The 21,585-nt window shown below is 39.9% G+C and overlaps 1 protein-coding gene and 3 non-coding genes across 9 annotated transcripts; all 4 read left to right on the top strand.

Moving 5' to 3' along the window:
• Positions 1-942: 942 nt before the first annotated feature.
• Positions 943-19,835, top strand: KANSL2 (KAT8 regulatory NSL complex subunit 2). Of its 6 annotated transcripts, none has more exons than XM_041736726.1 (10): positions 943-1,055; positions 1,581-1,839; positions 2,815-2,993; positions 3,511-3,625; positions 6,388-6,551; positions 7,000-7,166; positions 8,660-8,756; positions 12,775-13,028; positions 18,268-18,387; positions 19,053-19,835. In XM_041736726.1, exons 2-10 carry the CDS (start codon positions 1,589-1,591, stop codon positions 19,182-19,184), a joined length of 1,479 nt encoding a protein of 492 aa, XP_041592660.1. In that variant the 5' UTR covers positions 943-1,055; positions 1,581-1,588; the 3' UTR covers positions 19,185-19,835. The 6 variants fall into 6 exon arrangements, with proteins under 6 accessions (XP_041592660.1, XP_041592661.1, XP_041592664.1 ...); XM_041736727.1 differs by lacking the exon at positions 943-1,055 and adding an exon at positions 1,163-1,260; XM_041736730.1 differs by lacking the exon at positions 943-1,055 and having other exon boundaries at positions 1,456-1,839; positions 12,775-12,926.
• Positions 8,847-8,983, top strand: LOC121480461. Its single transcript, XR_005984979.1, has one exon. It is a non-coding gene; the product is annotated as a small nucleolar RNA SNORA2/SNORA34 family (small nucleolar RNA).
• On the top strand, positions 17,007-17,139 carry LOC121480462. Its single transcript, XR_005984980.1, has one exon. It is a non-coding gene; the product is annotated as a small nucleolar RNA SNORA2/SNORA34 family (small nucleolar RNA).
• LOC121480463 lies at positions 18,714-18,849 on the top strand. The gene has a single exon (XR_005984981.1). It is a non-coding gene; the product is annotated as a small nucleolar RNA SNORA2/SNORA34 family (small nucleolar RNA).
• Positions 19,836-21,585: the final 1,750 nt, after the last annotated feature.

Genomic DNA, 21,585 nt, shown 5'->3' with positions numbered 1-21,585 from the left:
TAATCACTTCGTGTGCCTAAACTGTAGTTGTCCAGCATTGTAGATTCTCTATGCACACTTGGCAGTGTGAATCATACTTCATCAGCTCATTGCTGCTGGAGAAACCTCTTAAATGAAACTGACACTAGATAAACGTTGTAAGGCTGGGATGCAGAAAAAAGATCCAGAAGGGTTACAGGGAGAAATTGTTGGTTCCTTTCTACAACAGGTGGGGTGGAGATGAAAAAAAAAAAAGATACTTTTGCTGAAAAATCGTTAAAGTATGATAAGATTGGGATTGTCTGCCGTTTCTCTATACCTGCATTAGTTAGCATGAAATTGTAGAGAATTTTAGAGAACTAGGGTCAAAACCAGAACTCCTATTTCCTTATTCTCAATCCAATGCTCTATGCTACATGAGAGGCAATTAAGGGACAAGGAATGAGAGCTGGGTTCAAATTCACCTCCCTCTTCCATTTACTAGATAGATGGAGAGGCCCATTCGGTTCCTCGGTTATCTTATCCGTAAGATGGAGATAACAGCCTCGGCCTCTCAGGGTTTGCTCTGAAAATCAAGTGTTTAAATATGAAACTTCCCAGACTCCGTAAATACTCGTTTCAATAAATGACCTGCTCACTAAAGAAAACTACAGCCTTTCCCTGTATAAACAGTAAGAGTCAACTGTACAGTGACCTTCCGGCCTCTGTATGTCTGAGTTTTTGTAGCCGCGGGGCCGGGGTGGTCCGGGGAGTAGCCGCCTCGCACCACGCAGCGGCCAAGCGCAGCCCGAAAACCAGCAACGCCGCGCTGGCGAGTCCCGCGGTGCGCGCGCGCGCGCACCGGGGGGGCGGAGTCACTGGCTGACGGACAGGTCGTCTTAGCCACCCCGGCCGCGCTGTCTCTAGCGCCCCGCCCCCTCAGGCGTGATAGGTTAGCGGGCCTCGACCAATGGTGACGCACAGCCGTGGGCACCGTAGCCAATCAGGGGTTGGGAGCCTGGAAGGGAGCGGGGCCGAGTTAGAAGCGGCTGGCGCGGCCAGAGGGCTGAGCGGCGCGGCGCGGCGCGGCGGCCGAGGTAAGATGGCGGCGGGGCTTCCTCTCGCTTCTGCAGTTAGGCAGCCGCTTCGCCCCTCGTGCCGTCTCCGAGCTGCTGCTTTGTTTCAACCAGCGTCGAGGTTGCTCTCCTCCTATAGGCTCCCAGAAGCCAGATTCTCCCGTGCCTGGAGCCAGAGGACAAAATGGCGCTTGCACGGGCGGCCGGGGACGGGCAGGGCCCAGCCGTGAGCTCTGAGGCGGCCGGGACAAAGGCGGCGTGCGGGGAGGCGGAGGCCGGGCGCGGTGCTGCGGCGTGGCCGGCGCTCCCTCCTCGTGCGGCGGCCGTGCGAGTCTGGGAGGCGCGCGACGCGCGGGTGGTCCGGGTGGGGGAGAAGCTGCCGTGAGACTGACTAATGGCTCTGAGGAGGGGGGCGGGGGGCGGGGACCTACGGAGGGTGACTTGGGCCAGCCCTTTGGAAACTACCCGCGCGGGCAGCCCGGATGTTGTGCCGCAGGAATTTACGGGAGGGCTAAGGGCTTTTTGATCTTTTGTGTGACCCTGCAGGTTTTGGTATGAATAGGATTCGGATCCACGTCTTGCCGACCAATCGGGGGAGGATCACCCCAGTGCCCAGGTCTCAGGAGCCCCTGTCTTGTTCATTCACTCATCGCCCATGCTCGCAGCCCCGTCTGGAAGGGCAGGAGTTTTGCATTAAGCATATCCTAGAAGACAAGAATGCACCCTTCAAGCAGTGCAGTTATATATCGACGAAGAATGGAAAAAGATGTCCCAGTGCTGCTCCAAAGCCCGAGAAGAAAGATGGGTATATATATATATATATATATATATAAAATGTACAGATCATCTATGTCGTGTGTACTTTGAGTTTTAAAGGGAGGAGAGGGGTGGGTGGGATGAGGTATATCGTGAGGTTGTGAATAGCTGGAGTTTTAATGTTGAAAACTGGAAAGAGGGCCACTGACTTCATTCCTTTTAGACCTTTTCTTTTGTCTGTAAAATAAGGGGATATTCTAGATTATTCTTACCGCCCCCCCCCCCCCCGCTCCCCGGGGTCCCCTGGCTCTTTGGGTCATGACCCTGAGCCTCCTTAGGCTGTGTATACGTGTATTCTTCTGGGAGAGGCTTTGTGGCTTTCATCATAGAAGCAAAAGTATTCACGCAGAAACAGAATTTGGCTAGTTAACTCTGCATGTGTATTTTGGTTTTGAAATTGTGCCCCACGTCTTATTACCCACAGTGGATTGATAGCTGAAGTAAAATACAGAGTTGCCAGAACCAGTTTTGAGAGATGAAAGTGGATCTCTTTGATTTGTTCTAAGATGATGTCAGCATTTTTTATAGTTGAAATGTTTGGTTTGATGAATGAAGCACCAGGTTATGCTGCTTGCATTTCTGCTTGGTAATAATATGTAATGAGCTGACCTTGGGCCGGTTAAATTGCTCTGCCTCACTGGCCTTTTTAATTTATAAATGAAGGTAATGCTCATTTTAATTTTTTTTAAAAAGGTTTTATTTATTCATGAGAGAGAGGGGTGGGGGGCAGAGACTCCGGCAGAGGGAGAAGCAGGCTCCATGGAGGGAGCCTGATGTGGGACTCAATCCTGGGACTTCAGGATCAGGCCCTGGGCTGAAGGCAGGCGCTAAACCGCTGAGCCACATGGGCTGCCCTCATTTTAATTTCCTAAGAATGATCTAAAGATTAGTGACTAAGAAAATGGTTGAACTCTTTCAAGAAGAAGGGACCGGAGTATAAATGTTAATATTTTTGTCTCCTTAGGGTGTCTTTCTGTGCTGAACATGCCCGTAGGAATGCCCTGGCACTTCATGCTCAAATGAAGAAGACCAATCCAGGGCCTATGGGTGAAACACTCTTGTGCCAGCTGAGTTCTTACGCTAAGACAGAGCTGGGGTCTCAGACTCCAGAAAGTAGCCGCAGTGAAGCCAGCCGAATTCTGGGTAAGGATCTTCTCCTAGAATGAAAAAGGAAAAAGTAAGTTAAAGAACTTGTTTTGGGTAGCACAGTGCCTTGTGAATATACATGGCATGTGATAATAATGTAATTCATTGACAGTTTGGTGAGAATTCCAGGATTGCTGTGTTCACCAGTTCTTTTCAGTTTGAAGTAGTGTGTGCTTGGGTTTATTTTTCTGAGTTTTTGATGATTTCCTTCATTGTTGTTTATGCTTGTCTTTGTGAGGCAAGCTAATTTCAGGAAGCAAGAATAATTTTGAGTTGACCTTTCTGCCCTTTTGAGGGCAAGGTTACCTTATTTATGTTTTAAGTAATCTTACCTGGGTTGTATTTTTTCAAGCCAATTTTATTTGTCAGAGCCTTTGTACTAAGTTCTTGGGGCTTTTTTTGTTTGTTTTCTTAAACGTTAAGGTTTGGGTTGATGTGTTAAGTAATCTAGTTTTGTGTGGTGGAGTTACGGAGGTGGGAAGTCTTAATGGCTGCTCTCCCTTCCTTGCCTCAGATGAAGACAGCTGGAGTGATGGGGAGCAGGAACCCATTACTGTGGATCAGACATGGAGAGGTGACCCTGACAGTGAAGCTGATAGCATAGACAGTGATCAAGAAGATCCCCTAAAGTAAGTTGTAACTCCACATAAGGCTTTAAAATTTTTTTGTAGTTAGAATGTGGACTGTAGTAATGCATGCAATTAATAGATTAATAACCTAGGAGGGGTGAAGAGAGTTTAGCTATTTTGTGAGCAGTACTAGCTTCTATATTTTAAAGTGTACTGTCCTGGTTCACCACCATCTTGCTGCAGGGGAAGATTTTATTCTGTTTTGGAAGTCTTGTAATTTGGAAAAAATTTTGGATATCAAATTCTACACATGAAAAAGCCTAGGGGAGAAAATAGGAACTGTCTTGGACATAATGGGAGGTTGGTTGAGAAATGCTTAAATCAGTTGGAGAAGAGGAAATTGATATAAATGGATCCCTGGATTAAGCCTCAGGAACAATAATGTGATTGTATTTGAATAACTTTTTTTTTTTTTTTTTTTTTGCAAAGTTACATTTTATGAGGGTTTTTTTTTTCTAGTAGGAAAAAAAGAGATGTTCAAGAGTTTCCTTTGGTTTCATGCCTAAGAAAGAGAAACTGATTTAGAAACCCAGAAGTGACTAATCAGTCTAATTATATCTTAACTAAGATTCTGCTCTTCACTTAGTTCATGATCACCTTAAGAGTTGTAGAAAAAAAAAAAAAAACCGTTGCTACTCACTGCCTTCTATTTCTGTCTCATGGTTTGGGTTTAGTTTAGTTTTTTCTTTTTTTGTTTTCTTCATTCTTTTTGACTACTGTCTTTTAAGAAACATTTCGCATTGACAGCATAGAAGTATAGTAAATAGGTAATGAATTTCTGATCTTTTTATAAAATCGTTTAGGTTTACGTTTGCTAAGTAGAATAATTTCATCTGTTTTTCTTGAGTAATGTCAGTTACTCAGTTCAAACAATGAATGTCAGTTCAAACAATCTTGTTTGGAAAGTTTCATCTAAGTAGTTTGAAAGTTCATTAACTGGCAGGATTCTTTCTCAGCAGTAATTTTATACCAGACATTCTTTTTTTTTTCTCTCCCATTGTGGTTCTGAAAGAAAGAAAAAGCCAGACTTGCTGCTTTGAAGAGGTATATGCTCTGTAGGGTCACAAAGTGACTGTCCTTTGGTGTGGTAAATACTCCGCTTCGAAGGTCCAGAAACTTGATTTTGTCAGTAGTAATCTACAGTGGATCAGTCTCTGGGGGACACATTTATGCTAGTGTAACTTAAAAATACCAGTTAATTTTATGAGATGTATAAATGTTAAAAGGACTAGATACTTGATGTCAGTGTCTCCTAAAAGGAACATTCAAAGGGGAAAATAAAATAGGCAACTAAATAAAAGGCTTTCCTTAATTCCCCTATGAGATTATCCAAAAAAAATTTTGGCCTTCTAAAATATTTGCATTTTTAGGGATGTCAGTAGAGTTGTTAAATATCTTATAATACTAAAGTTTTTTTTGTTTTTTTTTTAAGATTTTATTTATTCATGAGAGAGAGAGAGAGAGAGAGGCAGACATAGACAGAGGGAAAAGCAGGCTCCATGCAGGGAGCCCAATGTGGGACTTGATCCCAGGACTCTAGGATCATGCCCTGAGCCAAAGGCAGATGCTCAACCGCTGCACCACCCAGGCGTCCCTGATACTAAATTTGTTGATATGTTTCCATATTGCTGATGTCTTAAATTTAATAAAAGTTTCTTTATTTAATGAAATTCTCTTAATTTTATTTCTGGTGCCAGTGTTTTGTCACTAGGACCGTTTTTTGAATCATTAACAATTTAACAGCATATGTTTTCTTTACTTGCTTGTTTCAGAAGGGTGCTTTTTGTATTATTTATGATGATGTCATTAGATTTTATCCTAACTAGAATTAGTATTAGTTTCTTTCCCCTCTTGTAGGTATGTATATGTGATTTTCCTCAAAGTAACCATTTACTTAATTGTTTTTGTTAAAGATTTCATTCATTCATTCATTCATTCATTCATGAGAGACACAAAGAAAGAGGCAGACACACAGGCAGAGGGAGAAGCAGGCTCCCTGCAGAGTCTCTGATGTGGGACTCTATCCTATGATCCCAGGATCATGACCTGAGCCGAAGGCAGACGCTCAACCACTGAGCCACTCAAGCGTCCCAAAATGTATTTCAAATGTTTTTTTTTTTTTTTTTAATTTATTTATTCATAGAGACACGCACAGAGAGAGAGGCAGAGACATAGGCAGAGGGAGAAGCAGGCACCATGCCCGATGTCCCGGGTCTCCAGGATCACGCCCTGGGCTGCAGGCAGCGCTAAACCGCTGCACCACCGGGGCTGCCCCCAGAATGTATTTTAAATTAGAAACTGAAATCACTATCTTTTGTACTTCAACTAAAATAGGTTAAAGTATAAATGCTACTAAGTTGAATACTTTTAAGCTGTTCTGATAGCTTAAGTAATTAAATTATGAAACTGGGATAAGATTGTAGATTAATAAAAACTTTGAGTGTTCCATGTCTTCACTTCTTAAACATAATGCAGGTAACTGGGGAAAATAATGAAACCTCTTGCCTTCATCATGTTGTGAGATCACAAGTTAGTATCCATACTTGGGGATTTTATTATTTTGTTTTTTAATAGCTTTTTTTTTGTTTTTTAATAACTTGAATGCTGTATGTAAAAACATTCCTATTTAATAAGGTGATGGTCTCTGTGCTGACTTACTGTTAAATAAGAAACTTAAGTCTCTTCTCTACCCTTTTCTGCATTTAAGCTGGGGTTTTATTTTTGTGTTTTCTTATTTTTTGCTTAACTCTGTTTTATTCCAGACATGCTGGTGTCTATACAGCAGAAGAAGTTGCCCTGATTATGCGTGAAAAGCTAATTCGTTTGCAGTCTTTGTACATTGATCAGTTTAAACGACTTCAGCATCTGCTCAAAGAGAAGAAGCGACGTTACTTACATAATCGCAAAGTGGAACATGAAGCTCTAGGCGAGTGTTCTTTTTTTTCCAAAGATTTTATTTATTTATTCATGAGAGACACAGAGAGAGAGAGAGAGAGAGAGAGAGAGAGAGAGAGAGAGGCAGAAACACAGGCAGAGGGAGAAGCAGGCTCCGTGCAGGAAGTCCGATGTGGGACTCGATTCTGGAACTCCAGGATCACACCCTAGGCCGAAGGTAGGCACTAAACCACTGAGCCACCCAGGGATCCCATCTAGGCAAGTTTTAATGTTAGTCCCAACAAGCTGTTGTGGCTTCAAAATGTGTATTTGGTTGTAGTTAGATTTATTTCTGTCTTGGTACCTGGAGTGAAGGAGAATTTGCTTTTGAAAGTGGCTATCTTATGGCCGTAGTTTTCTCTGTTTATTTCTTGTTAATTGGGGAAGCCATCCTTTATTGGTTGCTTGGCACGTAAATCTTGACTGTTGTGACTCACCAGGTAGTAGTCTCCTGACTGGCCCAGAGGGACTTTTGGCCAAAGAACGAGAGAACTTAAAGCGTCTAAAATGTCTTCGGCGGTATCGTCAGCGCTATGGAGTGGAAGCCTTATTACATAGGCAGCTGAAGGAACGCAGAATGCTGGCTACAGATGGTGCTGCCCAACAGGTAATTTGTGTTTATATCTGTAAGGGGTGTATATTTGCTTTGTTTACAAGTTAGAGTAATAGTCAAAACATTGTACAGTCTTGGATTGGAAATCTGACTTAATTGCACATGGGGTAAATTGAAAAGAACACTTACGTGGAAGTCCAGAGACGTGAATTGTAGTCTTCGTTCTCTCTCTCTCTTTTTTTTTTTTAGTTCTCTTTTGACCAGTTCTGTGTCTGCACTGTTAACTTCTTTGGGCCTCTGTTCTCTGTAAATTTACGGGTTGCCGTAGATTTCTAAGTTCTTCGGTTCAGAAATAGGGACTGGTTAAAGCGTAAGTTGCTTGGGAAACTTGTTTTAGAAGATGAGAGGATAGGTAGAATAATAGGAGCAAAGAATGTCAGGAGTTAAGTTGATAGGAAGCAGAGGTTTTTTTTTTTTTTTTTTCTTAAGATTTTATTTATTTACTCATGAGAGACAGAGAGAGTGAGGCAGAAACATAGGCAGAGGGAGAAGCAGGCTCCCCACAGGGAGCCTGTTATAGGACTCAATCCTGGGACTTCAGGATCATGCCCTGAGCCGAAGGCAGAAGCTCAACCACTGTGCCACCTAGGCTTCCCAGAAGCAGAGTTAAGTGATCATTCTTAAATTTGTTTTTAAAGCCCTTGGTCTCTGCTTAATTTTTAAAAAAGATATATTTATTTATTTATTTACTTACTTATTTATTTTAGAGAGAGTGAGCAGGAGGGTCGGGGAGGGGCAGCAGGAGAGGGAGAGAGAATCTTAGGTAGACTCTGCACTTAGCATAGATCCTGATGCAGGGTTTGACCTCATGGCCCTGAGATCACAACCTGAGCCAAAACCAAGAGTTGGATTCCTAACTAGCTGTACCACCGAGGCACCTGGAATAATTCCATTTTTATCTGTTTTGTTTGTTAGGGCTCCACTTAAAATTGCAATTTACAAAAGGGTTTTGCTAGGGGCACCTGGCTGGTTTAGTCTATAGATCATGCAACTCTTGATCTTGAGGTTTTGAGTTCAAGCCCTAAAAAATTGTCACTAAAAGACAAAATAGTTTGAAAATAATTAGGCTTATCACCCACTTATTATATGGAGAGATGTTTTGAATTAGGGTTGACACATTATTTGGACATGAGGTTTTAATTTTTTTCCTTTTGTGTAGTATTGGTGAGTGAACTTGTCAAATGTTGAGTTTTTTAGCCTTTAAGGACATACATTTCTTATTAGTAAATATCACAGGTATTTGGTTGTGTTTTCTTTAAGATTTATTTATTTTAGGGAGCTTGTAAGTGGGGGAGAGGCAGAGGGAACCTTCAAGCAGACTTCCACGGAGCAGGGTGCCCAACACGTCTGGATCTCACACCCATGAGATTGTGACCTGAGCTGAAACCAAGAGTTGAATGCTTTAATCATCTGAGCCACTTAGGAGTCCCAGTTGGTTGTATTTTCTTTTGAGGGTTTGTTTGATTTATCTATTTTCTCCATTTTAGGCTCATACGACTCGTTCCAGTCAGAGGTGCTTGGCCTTTGTGGATGATGTTCGTTGTTCCAATCAATCTCTTCCAATGACCAGACACTGCCTTACCCGTATCTTTTTTATTCGTTCAGTTTGCTAGCTAGATTAAAGGCTGGTGGGAATCTCTGCTAGTTTGCTTAATTGAAGGTCTTTGTTTTCCTTTGGCCCTGAATCAAGGCCAGCAGTTTGCTGAAGCTGTTGGTTTCAAGCAGGAGCCAAAAGAAATGTCTTTCTATGGTCTGTTGGCCATTTCAGAACTTTGGAAATGTGATGGTCAATTCGTTAGAAAGAAACATCTGTGTCATTGGAGATAGGGATGGGCTAATATTTACTCATAGTAGATGAATACTGAGATTCCAAAATGTAGAGCTCTCTGATAGAACTTGTTCTTTGGAAATACAATACTGTTGAATCCAGTTATCACACACAAAAAATTACTTTGGGTTTCCCACTAAAAAACTATAGGTTCTGAACTGACTTTTCTGTGAGAATTATCCTTCTGTATGGTCAGGGCCCTAATTTGTATATTTAGACTTTATTCAAATTGGAAACTTACTATTTCCAAAAACAATGATTCTACTCTCCACTCTCCCAGTTAGTTTGCCTTTAAACCATCATAGCTCCTCTTGATTCTGCTATGAGACCACATTTACCAGGTTATAAGACTTCTGAGTTGTTTATTGGATTGTGAAAGTACATCTTTATTATGAATATTAAGAAAGTCACTTTGACAGTAAAAGCACTTGTTGAGTATGAAAATCTTTATTATCTGAAAGGCATAAATCTTGCTGGATATCATTTGCCTGGCAAGAGATAAGAAATATTTGGAAATGAAGTGTATCTTCTTTAATAGGAAAAGAAGGAGAACCTTCTCTTGGTCTTCTGAGAGGAAAAAATTTTTTTCTGTTCTGTTTGTTGAATATTTTACCATTTTACTACTTTTTGTAATAAATGGTAAAAGATTGCTATCCCTAATATACAAAATACTTGTGTGAGGTAATTAAAAATTAAAAATAAATGCTGAAAACATATAATTGGGCATTGGTAGACAGATTTAAAAGTAGAAGTGGTAATTAAAAGTATTTATCTTTACTGTACATATGTGAAATAGGAAATAAGGAAATTTTTAGTCTATGAGTTTGATACTTGTATATATATATTTAATGAATGAGTAAATTTCAGGTTGGTGAAATTGTAGTGAAATGGGTCTTCCAGCTACTGCCAGTGGGAAGACCAAGTGGTGCAAGCTTTTTAGAAAGCAGCTTGACAGTATTCATATTGTTTGATAATGATTATGTTACCTTGGAATTTAAGAAGATAGTCAAATGTAGACCAATATTTTTATATAAAATTCTTTTAAACGGAGACAGCCTTAAAATTTTCAGAAATGGGGTGGGTATAGAGAAGAAAATTATGATACAATATGGAATATGTTTAGGCAATAAACATTAGATTTAACGAAATTTATGAATGACAGAAAAATGTATGATAACGACAAAAATAAGGTATGGAATTACATAAAATCAGATACTGAGAGGGAAAGTAAAAGAGGTGGACTACTTTTGGATGGTGGGGTTATTCATGCCCTTTATTCCTCTGCCTTGTACTTTTCAGGTTTTCTTCAGTGAGCTTGATTTACTTTATAAGTCAAAAAAGTCTCAATTTACAAATATTAAGGAGTATTTTAGATTTATAGTATTATATTCAAGTAGTTTATTAGAATATTAATATTTTTAAAAGCAAAGTTGAAATGTATTTGAAAAGAGAAGGGAAGTATGATTTTTTTGTTTTATGTTTTTTTCCTTTCCACTCCATAGTTGCTTAAGTCACTTACCCTTCCTTAAGTCCTTATCCCAGAGAAACATGCGACTGCCATTGGTGACCTGTTAACTCTTTACTCTGGTCTAATGGAGACAGCACTGGACTGAAAGTGAAGGACCCAGACTCTAGTTGTAGGTCAACCATTCCCTTCTCTTTGTCTCTCTTGTTCCCATTGTAAAGGAAAGGGGGTGGAGGAGGATGGGGGGAGGGTTTTTCCAGAATATTGTATTAAATAAGAGACTTGTTAAAAGTCCTTTGAATTCTATGAAAAAAGTTCTGATTAAAACAATTTAATGGATTGATTTTTTAAGTATTCATATTGAGTAAGATTGGGCATTGGAGACTTTAGATTTTTTTAAGCACACAGAATGCACATCTGGTTATTCCTGTAGGATTCATGTGTTCATTTGTTCATTTTCATTCAGTAAATACTGTTTAATTTGTACTATTCACTGTTCTTTAGAGCAGTAGTTCTCAACTGGGGACCATTTATATCCCCATTTGGCAACGTGTGGAGACAGTTTTGCTTGTTTATAACTTGAGTGAGAGTGCTACTGACATCTAGTGGGTAGAGGCCAGGAATGCCACTAACCATCCTATAATGCACAGGACAGCCAGTAATATCAGTAGTATCATGGTTGTGAAACTCTGCCTTAAGAGATTAGCAGTTTCCAAGAATTGATTGAGACAAATGGCTTTATTCAAGAAGTTTTTATTTGTTTTAAAAATAAGGGCAGCCTGAGTGGCTCAGCGGTTGAGCGCCTGCCTTTAGCCTAGGGCCTGATCCTGGAGACCCGGGATCAAGTCCCACATCAGGCTCCCTGCGTGGAGCCTGCCTCTCTCTCTGTGTGTGTGTGTGTGTGTGTGTGTGTGTGTCTAATGAATAAATAAATAAAATCTTTGGGATCCCTGGGTGGCTCAGCAGTTTAGTGCCTGACTTTGGCCCAGGGCGTGGTCCTGGAGTCCCGGGATCGGGTCCCATGTCGGGCTCCCTGCATGGAGCCTGCTTCTCCCTCTGTCTGTGTCTCTGTCTTTCATGAATAAATAAAATCTCTTTAAAAAAAATAAAATGTATGCTCGACTTTTCAATTTTTAGAAATTACCTTAAAATTTGGGAGAAAATTACCCATAATTCTATAATCCTGGGTACAGTTTATAGAAAATTGTTGCTTTCTGGTTTAAAAGTAAGCTGACATTTGGGATGCCTGGGTGGGTCAGCAGTTGTGGGTGTCTGCCTTCAGCTCAGGGCATGATCCTAGAGTCCCGGGATCTTGTCCCATATCCAGCTCCCTGCGTGGAGCCTGCTTCTTCCTCTGCCTATGTCTCTGCCTCTCTCTCTGTGTCTATCATGAATAAATAAGTAAAATCTTTAAGAAGAAAAAAATAAAAGTAAGCTGACATTTGAAATAACAGTTGTCTGTTAATCTAGGGGGAAAAACTCACAATTTAGATTACAAGAAATGGTATCACTTGAATAAAACCCATTTAATGGAGTAACTTGAACCAAATTTTGTGGTTTTATCTAATCATTCTAATTATGATTCATCCTACCGAGAGCTTTTTTGCCATCTTGGAAATGAGCCTTTAGCTGTTTTACCCTTAATAGAAGTTGTTACTGCTCTTGGAGTGTTCCTGGAGTACTTCCTTTCCAGGGACCTCATAAACAAAATTATCTTCATCTCTTTCTATTTGGGGCCAGGACAAATTCCCTGCACTGGTACACCTACCCCCCCAAAAAGTAAAGGGACATGGAAATTTATTTATCGTCTGTCTATTACTGGAGCTTTTATTTTCCTGAGTTCTCTGCTGCTTTAAACATGTAAATATTTTGGGAACAAGATTCAAAAAGTTTTTGCAGTCTTTTTGCCAATCTACTTACCAGAGTTCTTGGAGGGGTTTGGTAGCACTTCTTTGCCATAGCAGTTTTCTTCTGAATAGGTATAGTTTCCTAGGATTGTTATTGCTATTTGCTTAGCAGTGTTCTCAAATCCCTAAGTGAGAACAAGATTGGTGTCTCTAGTTTAAATGACTGGGATCCTGAAGCGTAGGTTAGGATTTAAATTACTGGTAGAGCTAGAATTAGATGCTAGTGAATGATACTTATTTTGAGAAGAACTTTAAAAATTGCTAACTGTGCTTGCTTGGTTCTGTTTCAAATGTAGCCAATTGTCTTCTGTAGTGCAGACCTTGAGTTTTACATGGCCGACAGCCCTTCTATTTTGTGCCTCCAATAGATCCATTTTATTTCCCTTGACCATTTTTCTACAGATATTTGTCAGGACACGAATCAGGTTCTCTTCAAATGCTGCCAGGGGTCTGAAGAGGTACCCTGCAACAAACCAGTTCCTGTAAGCCTCTCTGAGGATCCCTGCTGCCCACTGCATTTCCAGTTGCCTCCTCAGATGTATAAGCCCGAGCAGGTACTGTCTGTGCCAGACGATCTGGAAGCCGGCCCCATGGATCTGTACTTGAGTGCTGCCGAGCTTCAGCCCACTGAGAGTTTACCTCTGGAGTTCAGTGATGTAAGTTAGAGAAGCTCTGCTCTGGTTGGCCCTTCAGGCAAGGCCTTATTTATTAATGGTGAGACTAGGTTATTGGTCTTTTGTGGCTGGGAGACTTGATACCAAGTTTTTGAAATGATACATGTATGGTTGTATTTGTACGTTAGCATATTGATTTAGAGAGTTAAAATGGCAGGAGTTTATCTGAGGGAATAAAAAGTGAATTAAATTGTAAACTATGGGAAGTTAGAAAATCAAGATTATGGTTGGACTTGGTGTGGCCAGGAAGTCTGGTACCATCCACAAGGTAAGTGATTCACTAGAATCTTAATAATACAAGTGAATTCTGATACCTACTCTTGACAGTTGTAAGCTTGTGTTTTTGCTCTGTAGTAGTAAAGATTTCATTTTCAGGTTAAGGTGCCCACAGGAAATGACTCTAAACTTAACTCTGGCTATTGACTTTTATTTTTGATACCTTATTACAGATTCTGTTGTGAATGGACTAGAACAACAGTGATCTCTTTTTAAGTATTTACAGTCTTCTAAGTATGTACAGTACTTTTTTAAGCTTGTTCCTCAATTGGTCCCAGCCCATGAACCCATCTCTGATTTTATTGTTCCCTTAATTAGCACTACCCCTACTATGTGACTTGAGGATCAGTTGACTTACCATCTCTATCTTAGCAATTTACTTAATATTTAGTGTTCTGGATAAAGGTTTTCATTATTTGTTCTGAAGATAAGTCTTCTGAATTTCATAATAAAGGTGTGCTGTATATAACCATGACATGTGTAATGGGACAAATCTAAATGGAAAATTGAATATAGGTTGCAAGATTGTTTGCTAAGAGTAGAAGCAAAGTTTGGGTGACTTCAAAGATACTGCTTGCTAAGAAGGATATATCCGGACAGGGTAATATCTGAAAAAGAAAGGTAGTATTAAGAATAAACTGATTCCAATTTTTTTCATAATCCCCATCCCCTTCTTTGCTTAATGTATGATTTACAGGCTATTTTTGGTTTTTATTATTTCATTTATAATAAAATTATAATTTTTATTATAATCCTGATTTTAATTGCTTTTTTAAGAATTTCTTTCACACAGATTTTATAGAATGTGAAAACTATAAAGGGACCTTCTTATATACTTTAGTGCTTCCCAAGTTTTTCCAGTGAGATTTTGTTGAAGAGCGTAAATGAATAGATAGCTCTGGATTGATAAGGACAGAGTTTTGTCTACTTCCCTTCATTTTAAATGTGAAGAATATACAGAGAAGTAGAGAAGTGCTATCTTCTTCTTCTTTTTTTTAACTTTTAATAACATGAGCAACTTTATAAGGTCTAAAAATTAACCTAATAAGCATTACATCACCAGATTCCTTTTGGATATTAATATACATATGTGGAAATAGCACGTGTTTATGTAGGCATATTAGGTTAGTAACTTTTATTTCATCTGATAATTTCTTAGAGCCATTTCATTTTTGCTTTTCCCCTTTCACCTGCTTTTTGCCATATTAGTATTGCTCTTTGGAGAATTTTTACACAAAATTATAGAGATTGTAAGATTCATGATGATAGGTGAAGCTGACAGTTAAGGAATCTTAATTTTAAAAATATTTAGGGGGCAGCCGGGTGGCTCAGCGGTTTAGCGCCGCCTTCAGCCCAGGGTGTGATCCTGGAGACCTGGGATCGAGTCCCACATTGGGCTCCCTACATGGAGCCTGCTTCTCCCTCTGCCTGTGTCTCTGCACCCCACCCTCTGTCTCCCATGAATAAATAAGTAAAATATTAAAATAAATAAATAAATAAATAAATAAATAAATAAATAAATAAATAAATAAATATTTAGGAGCTTCTGGATGGCTCAAGTCAGTTAAGGGTCTGACTCTTGATTTTGGCTGAGGTCATGGTCTCAGTCCTGGGATTCCGCTCCCCATTGGGGCTCCATGCTCAGCCTGTAGCCTGTGTAGCCCTCCCTCACTGCCCATCCTCCCACTTATTCTCTCTCTCTCTCTCTCTCAAATAAAGTCTTTAAGAATATTTAAAAACATTGTCAAATCTGTTAATTCTTGTTGCTTAGATTTGATTTTTTTTTTTTTTTTAGGGATATGAGAAGTAACCTTATTTTGGGGATTCCAGTGGGTTTTTAAGATGGACCTTTGATGTTAGAGGTTTAAAAACTATAAATGATCAATTATTTGTACTTTATCATCTGTTTATTAATGTACTTTTGATAAATCACATTGGTTATTATAAGTATAGTTCTATTTTTAATCTTTGGAGGTAAAATTTCTCTAGAAAATGTGGAAACAAAATCCAGTTTTTGAAAAGACATTTTGTCCTATAAATTCTGTGTATATTTATTAGTATAAAATTTTGCTGAAAAAAATGATTTCTTAATTGTATGAATTTCACCAGGCAATCTTAGCTTATAACCTACATTCTGCCTTAGATACATTTTTATAGCTTAATAACTTCTGGTAATTTTACCTATGGGAAGACCAGGTATTAGGTATTAATATAGGTTAAAATTCAGTCTCATTCTGGGTATTATACTTGGCTGTTTTCTGTGCTTTGATCCAGGATGTTTGACAAGTAACAACCTAATACATTAATCCTATTACTTTTTTTGTGTGATTTTTGAGATCAGAACAAAATGTGGATTCTTTATGTCCTGATGGACTTATGTTTCTAAGTATTCTTGTTGTAATAGGCATTTCTGCTGGTTCATCCTTCCTCTCTTGTTTTAGGTTCCTTTCCCCAATTTTAATTCTTATAACATACAACATGAGTATGTGAGAAAAGCCTTTTCAATATCTATTTTCTTTAGAAAGCATTTCCATACCATTGTTATCTTGAGATTTGGAAACTTTATGCCTCACCACTTAAATGAGTTCTTTTGAATTCCAAGATAATTATTTGTATAATTGTGTAAAGTAAAAAAATTGGAGAAAACAGTTCACAGACTTAACCATGTGAAAATACTGGTTTCTGTTTCTTTTTTTTTTTTCTTTTCTGGTTTCTGTTTTTTTTTTTTTTTTTTAAATTTTTTATTTATTTATGATAGTCACAGAGAGAGAGAGAGAGAGGCAGAGACACAGGCAGAGGGAGAAGCAGGCTCCATGCACCGGGAGCCCGATGTGGGATTCGATCCCGGGTCTCCAGGATCGCGCCCTGGGCCAAAGGCGAGCGCCAAACCACTGCGCCACCCAGGGATCCCCTGGTTTCTGTTTCTAATATAGAAGTTTCTAGGAGTACCTAGGTGACTCCGTCATTTGAGTGTTGGACTCTTGGTTTGGCTCAGGTCACAATCTCATGGGTTATGAGATCAAGCCCTAAGTCCAGCTCTATGCTTAGTGGGGAGTCTGCTTAAAGATTTTCTCCGGCTGCCCCTCTCACTCGCGCTCTCCCTAAAGTAAATAAAACATCTAAAAAAATAATTTCTAACACATCTGAAATCGATGTTACATAGATGATCATATGCTTTTCTGAATTTCTGCTTAAATTGCGCAGCTTTTAAGTGTAGTACATTCTTAAATCTTTCTTTTTTTTAAAGATTATTATTCATGAGAAGGGTGGGGGCAGAGTCACAGAGGGAGAAGCAGGCTCAGGCTCCATGCAGAGAGCCGGACGTAGGACTCGATCCAGCGTCTCTGCGATCACGCCCTGGGCTGAAGGCAGCACTAAACCGTTGAGCCACCCAGGCTGCCCAGTACATTCTTTAATTAATCTCTATCTTAATTATTGTGAAATATGATTCTTAATGTGGTGATCAGCACACCAAAGAAGGGGAGAGAGTTTCAAACTCTTAGACTTAATTTGGAAGCACTAAGCCTATTGTGAAGCTAGATTACTGGAAACAGCTTCTATAAAGTTAATTGGGCATGGAGGAATAGAAACCCGTTGTTAATTTTCACTCTTGGGAAGGGAGTTTTGCAGTAGACTCTTGGTAGCATGAAAGTCAGTTTGACACACAGAGGCTTTGCAATGCTTTAGGCCCTGAATCAAGACCAGTGGTTTGCTGTAGCTGTTGGTTTCAAACAGGAGCCAAGAGTAATATGTTTCTGTGGTCTGTTAGCCATTCAGCACCCCAATGGGAATGGCTCTTTCAATTAGAAGAACATAGTCTATGGAATATGATGTCCTTTCTTTCCTTTCTCCCTCCCCTCCCCTCCCTTCCCTTTTTCTTTTTAAAAGAGCAATTGAAGTATGTTTTGTTTAAGAATTAGGGATTTGCTGGGTGGGGATAGGGACTTAGAATAGTATTTCCTTAGCCCACTGTGACTGTTAAGACATTAATCAAGCAATCGCATATTGTCCAATCTTTTTTTAATTTTTTCTTTAGTAAGTTCTGCTCATCGTGGTGCTTGAACTCACAACCCTGAGATCAAGAGTTGCATGCTCTACTGACTGAGCCAGCCAGGCACCCCACATATTGTCCAGTCTTTTAATTTTTTTTTTTTTTATTATTTATTTATGATAGTCACAGAGAGAGAGAGAGAGAGGCAGAGACACAGGCAGAGGGAGAAGCAGGCTCCATGCACCGGGAGCCCCATGTGGGATTCGATCCCGGGTCTCCAGGATCGCGCCCCGGGCCAAAGGCAGGCGCTGAACCGCTGCACCACCCAGGGATCCCTGTCTAGTCTTTTAAAGCAGTATTTTATTCTAGCTTGGGATTATGCTGATTGTCCATATTAGATTCACAACTGGCAAACTTAGGTGGTGGCTACAGTTAGTTTTAAAAGAAATATACTTTTTTTAATAAAATTTTTTCGTAAAATATTTGTAACATGAAATTTACTGTTTGAACCATTTTTAAGTGTACAATTTAGTGGTATTAAGTACATTAACAGTATCGCACAACTGTTACTGTTGTCCATCTCTGAAACTTTTCTATCAGCCCTGAGACTCTGCCCATTGAACTATAACTCTGGTTTCCTCTCTCCCTCCAGTCCTTGGTAGCTACTATTTTACTTTATGTCTCTGAATTTTTCTATTTGAAAATGCTTTTTCTTTTTTTAAGCTACTATAGTGGTCTGTGTTTTACACTCAGCAGCAAGAAAAAGTTCTTAGTGCTTTTGGATCTTACCTGATTTGTTGGACATTCTGGGGAAATCTTTTTTTTGATTGAAAGTAGGCAAGGGGGTAAAGGAAATAAGGGAAAATTGCTTTGAGATTTGTTGAAAAATATGCTAGGTTCAGCTTATTGGTTCCCTTGGTATTGCTGATGGGCTTTTTCTCTTTCTTTTCCTAGGACTTGGATGTCGTGGGTGATGGTATGCAGTGCCCTCCTTCACCCTTACTTTTTGATCCTTCTCTAACCCTTGAAGATCATTCAGTCAAAGAAATTGCTGAAGGCCCAGTGGATATTCTGGCAAGTGAAGGACAGCCCCATCCAGGCACAGGTCTCCCTGCTGGCTATGGCTAGCATGTACTCCCTGTGAGTGGGGTTGTCATCACAAGTAGCCTATACAGGTGCCCCAGATGGCAGTTCTTCAGATGGGCCCCTAAAGAGGACACCACTAGTCCCAGACTCTGAGAGTAGGACACGTGATTTTTTAGTTAACTAGAAGAGGTTAAGATAAAGAATCTACATAAATGGTTCTTTTTAAAGGGAGAGTTTGACACTGGGATTGTTTTCATCATAGAGTAGGGACAAGTAATGTGATTTGGCTTCTTTGAGCCTTGGGTGGGGTACCAGTGGCCCTGACTGAAGACTAGCAGTTGTACTATAGCTGTTGGTTTCAAACAGAGGCCCAAAGGACTATCTTCCTCTGATCTGCTGGCTGTTCTGGAACCTCAGCAGTGAATGGCTATTTCATTGGAAGAAACAATGCACAGCTCTCCCTCCCACTGGGAGGGCCTCAGGAATGTTACAAATAATGACTGCTGACTCCAAGGGTCAGAGATAGTTAAGTATGGGGAAGAGTGGGGTCTCAGAGTTTTTTAAATTTCTGCCTTCTTGATGTTGATTAAGTTAGATTAATGTTTCAGACCATAATGAATGGATTTGTAACCAAAGTGACTTTCTTTTAACAGGGCCAGATGCAGATGGCTGGAGATGGGTGCAGATCACAGGGGTCTCGAAATACTGAGAAAGCCTCTGCACCGTTGCCTCACAGTGGAGTGGCTACTGCAAATGGGAAGCCAGAACCCTCTTCTATCAGTTGATAGTTTGTTTTCAGAACCATTTGACTTTGGCAGATTTGAATTTTCCATTCTTTAAACAAGTATTTATGATTGTCTCTCACTGAAGGACAACTGACTATGATGGTTGTTTTTCCTCTGGGTTATTGAGTGCTATAGGTAAACAAACCAAATTTGTAGGGGAAGGAACCAATGGTGTCTACAGATTGTGGATGTCTTCCCACTCTGTGCAAGGAAGAGAGAGATAGGTGATTCCTGTTAGAGCTGCTGGGATTGAGTGTTTGGGATTGTGCCTGAGGGGAGAGACATCTTTGTAATGGGAATACCCAAGTCTTGGAACAAATCCACATAGGTGTTTAGGTAGGAGATGTGTACCCTTGGGATATTAATGGAACCCAGTGTCTGGTTATCTCTATCTAATGGCCTGTGTTTTAGCTTTTCTTTACCTCTCATCTGATTGGTAATCTGAACCTCCCTTCCCCCAGTGAACTCTAACCTATAACCTCTGAGAATAGCCCACACGACTGGGCCCTCCTTAACCATCCATCTTGCTTCTAACCTATGTAAATTTCTGTAGTGGCTCTCTTATGTAAGATACAATAAAAAAAATTATTGTATATAATTTCTATTAAATGTTAAAATGTTATGAAAATATAAAGCAATCACTTGAATGCATGTTTTCTTTGTATTTGAATGTGTATATATGTTTTTGGGGTTCTTTGGGAGTTGTTTCTGATGGGAAAGGGAAAAACACAACAGGTAAATTTCCATCCCAAGAAGTAAATACATTTTCAGTAACTTGGTTTGATTTGGAGGATAAGATAAAAACCTGAAAGAAGTTAGAGAAAGGGGTGGAACTACCTTATGAAAGTCTATCGGTTCCAAAAATCCTTTTCATCCTACTTTCTGCCACCTACTCCCACTTCCATTTCTTTTTCCCAATTAAATCTGTTTGATTATATCTCAAAATTCTCTAGATCTTGGAACGTATATATGTAAAACTTCCTGAAGTTGGGCCTGATGTTAGATCACAGAGATAAGCATAAACTATCATTTTGATGGTGAATCTAAAGATAAGGTTAAAATAGAAGTTCACTTACGATTGAGTTACCTATGTTAGAAGTTGTCTCTAATAGGCATAACTTGGAGATATTGTAGGTTAGGTTCCAGACCACTGTAGTAAAAAGAAATACCTTGATAAAGCAAGTTAGGTGAATTTTCTGCTTTCCCAGTGCGTGTAAAAGTTACATTTTTACTATACTATAGTCTATTAAGTATGGGATAGCGTTAATGTCTTTAAAAAGTGCATACATTGTTTAAAATACTTATCATTCAGAAATGCCCATCATCTGAGCTTTTAGCAAGTCAATCACTGATCATAGGTAACTATAACATATATAATAATGAAATATTGCAAGACTTACAGATGTGACACAGACACAAAGTGAGCAAATGCTTTTGGGAAAATGGTGGTAGTACATTTCCTCAATGCAGGGTTCCCACAAACTTTCAATTTGTGAGAAATGCGGTATCTGCAAAGTGTAATAAAGTGAAGCACAGTAAAATGAGGTATGCTTGTAATTGTCCCTTGACCTTTGTCAGTTAAAGTGCTGCCCACTTGACTTTTCTTATTTATTAGCCCCATGATCTGTGGCTATTACCAAGCTCAATCCTGGCCTGTAGAGAAGGCTCATTGAACTTAGTGGAACTGGTGTCCTTATCTGATGCCTTTGGTGAATGGGAATGTCCTCTGGGCCTCAGCATAATGGACCCATTTTGGCATATTTTTCCCCTGCACCTTTTGATTCCTTCATCTGCCTTTTTCGAGGGCAACTCCAGCATTTTCACTTTGCTGAGTGTTCACCCTTTTTTTCCAGATTTCTGAAAGGCACCTTGGAAGCTAAATTACCCCCATTCCCTAGGCTCCTGGCCAAGGTCTTAAATCCTGAGAACTGAGAACGTGCTCCCAAGTCAGTGACTTATCCAATTTTACGTTCCTTTCCCTCCTTTATTAAGCACCCTCAAAAATCCAGTTTCAGGGATATTCTGCTACCTTCTACCAGTATCTGCTGGCTAGTTCTTATGGTTCCTTTGAGGTAATTTTTTTTTTTAAGTATTTTATTTATTCCTGAGAGAGAGGCAGAGACACAGGCAGAGGGAGAAGCAGGCTCCATGCAGGGAGCCTGACGTGGGACTCGATCCTGGGTCTCCGGGATCAGGCCCAGGGCTGAAGGCAGCGCTAAATCACTGAGCCACCAGGGCTGCCCGTACAATTTCTTTACTCCCTTATCAGGCCCGATGCATTTCTAGTTGGGGTATGCTGCGATTTTACCCTAGTACAGGCCTACCAGGAAAGAAATGAGGTGGAGGCAGCTTTGTGGGAGGAAGAGGACACGTTTTGTGAGGATGGCCCTCTTTAAGGGAG

This window comes from Vulpes lagopus, chromosome 21 (genome assembly GCF_018345385.1).
Source record: "Vulpes lagopus strain Blue_001 chromosome 21, ASM1834538v1, whole genome shotgun sequence".
NCBI classification, from domain to species: domain Eukaryota; kingdom Metazoa; phylum Chordata; class Mammalia; order Carnivora; family Canidae; genus Vulpes; species Vulpes lagopus.
The sequence above is the reverse complement of the archived record's forward strand: the minus strand, read 5'-3'. Positions and strand labels throughout refer to the sequence as shown.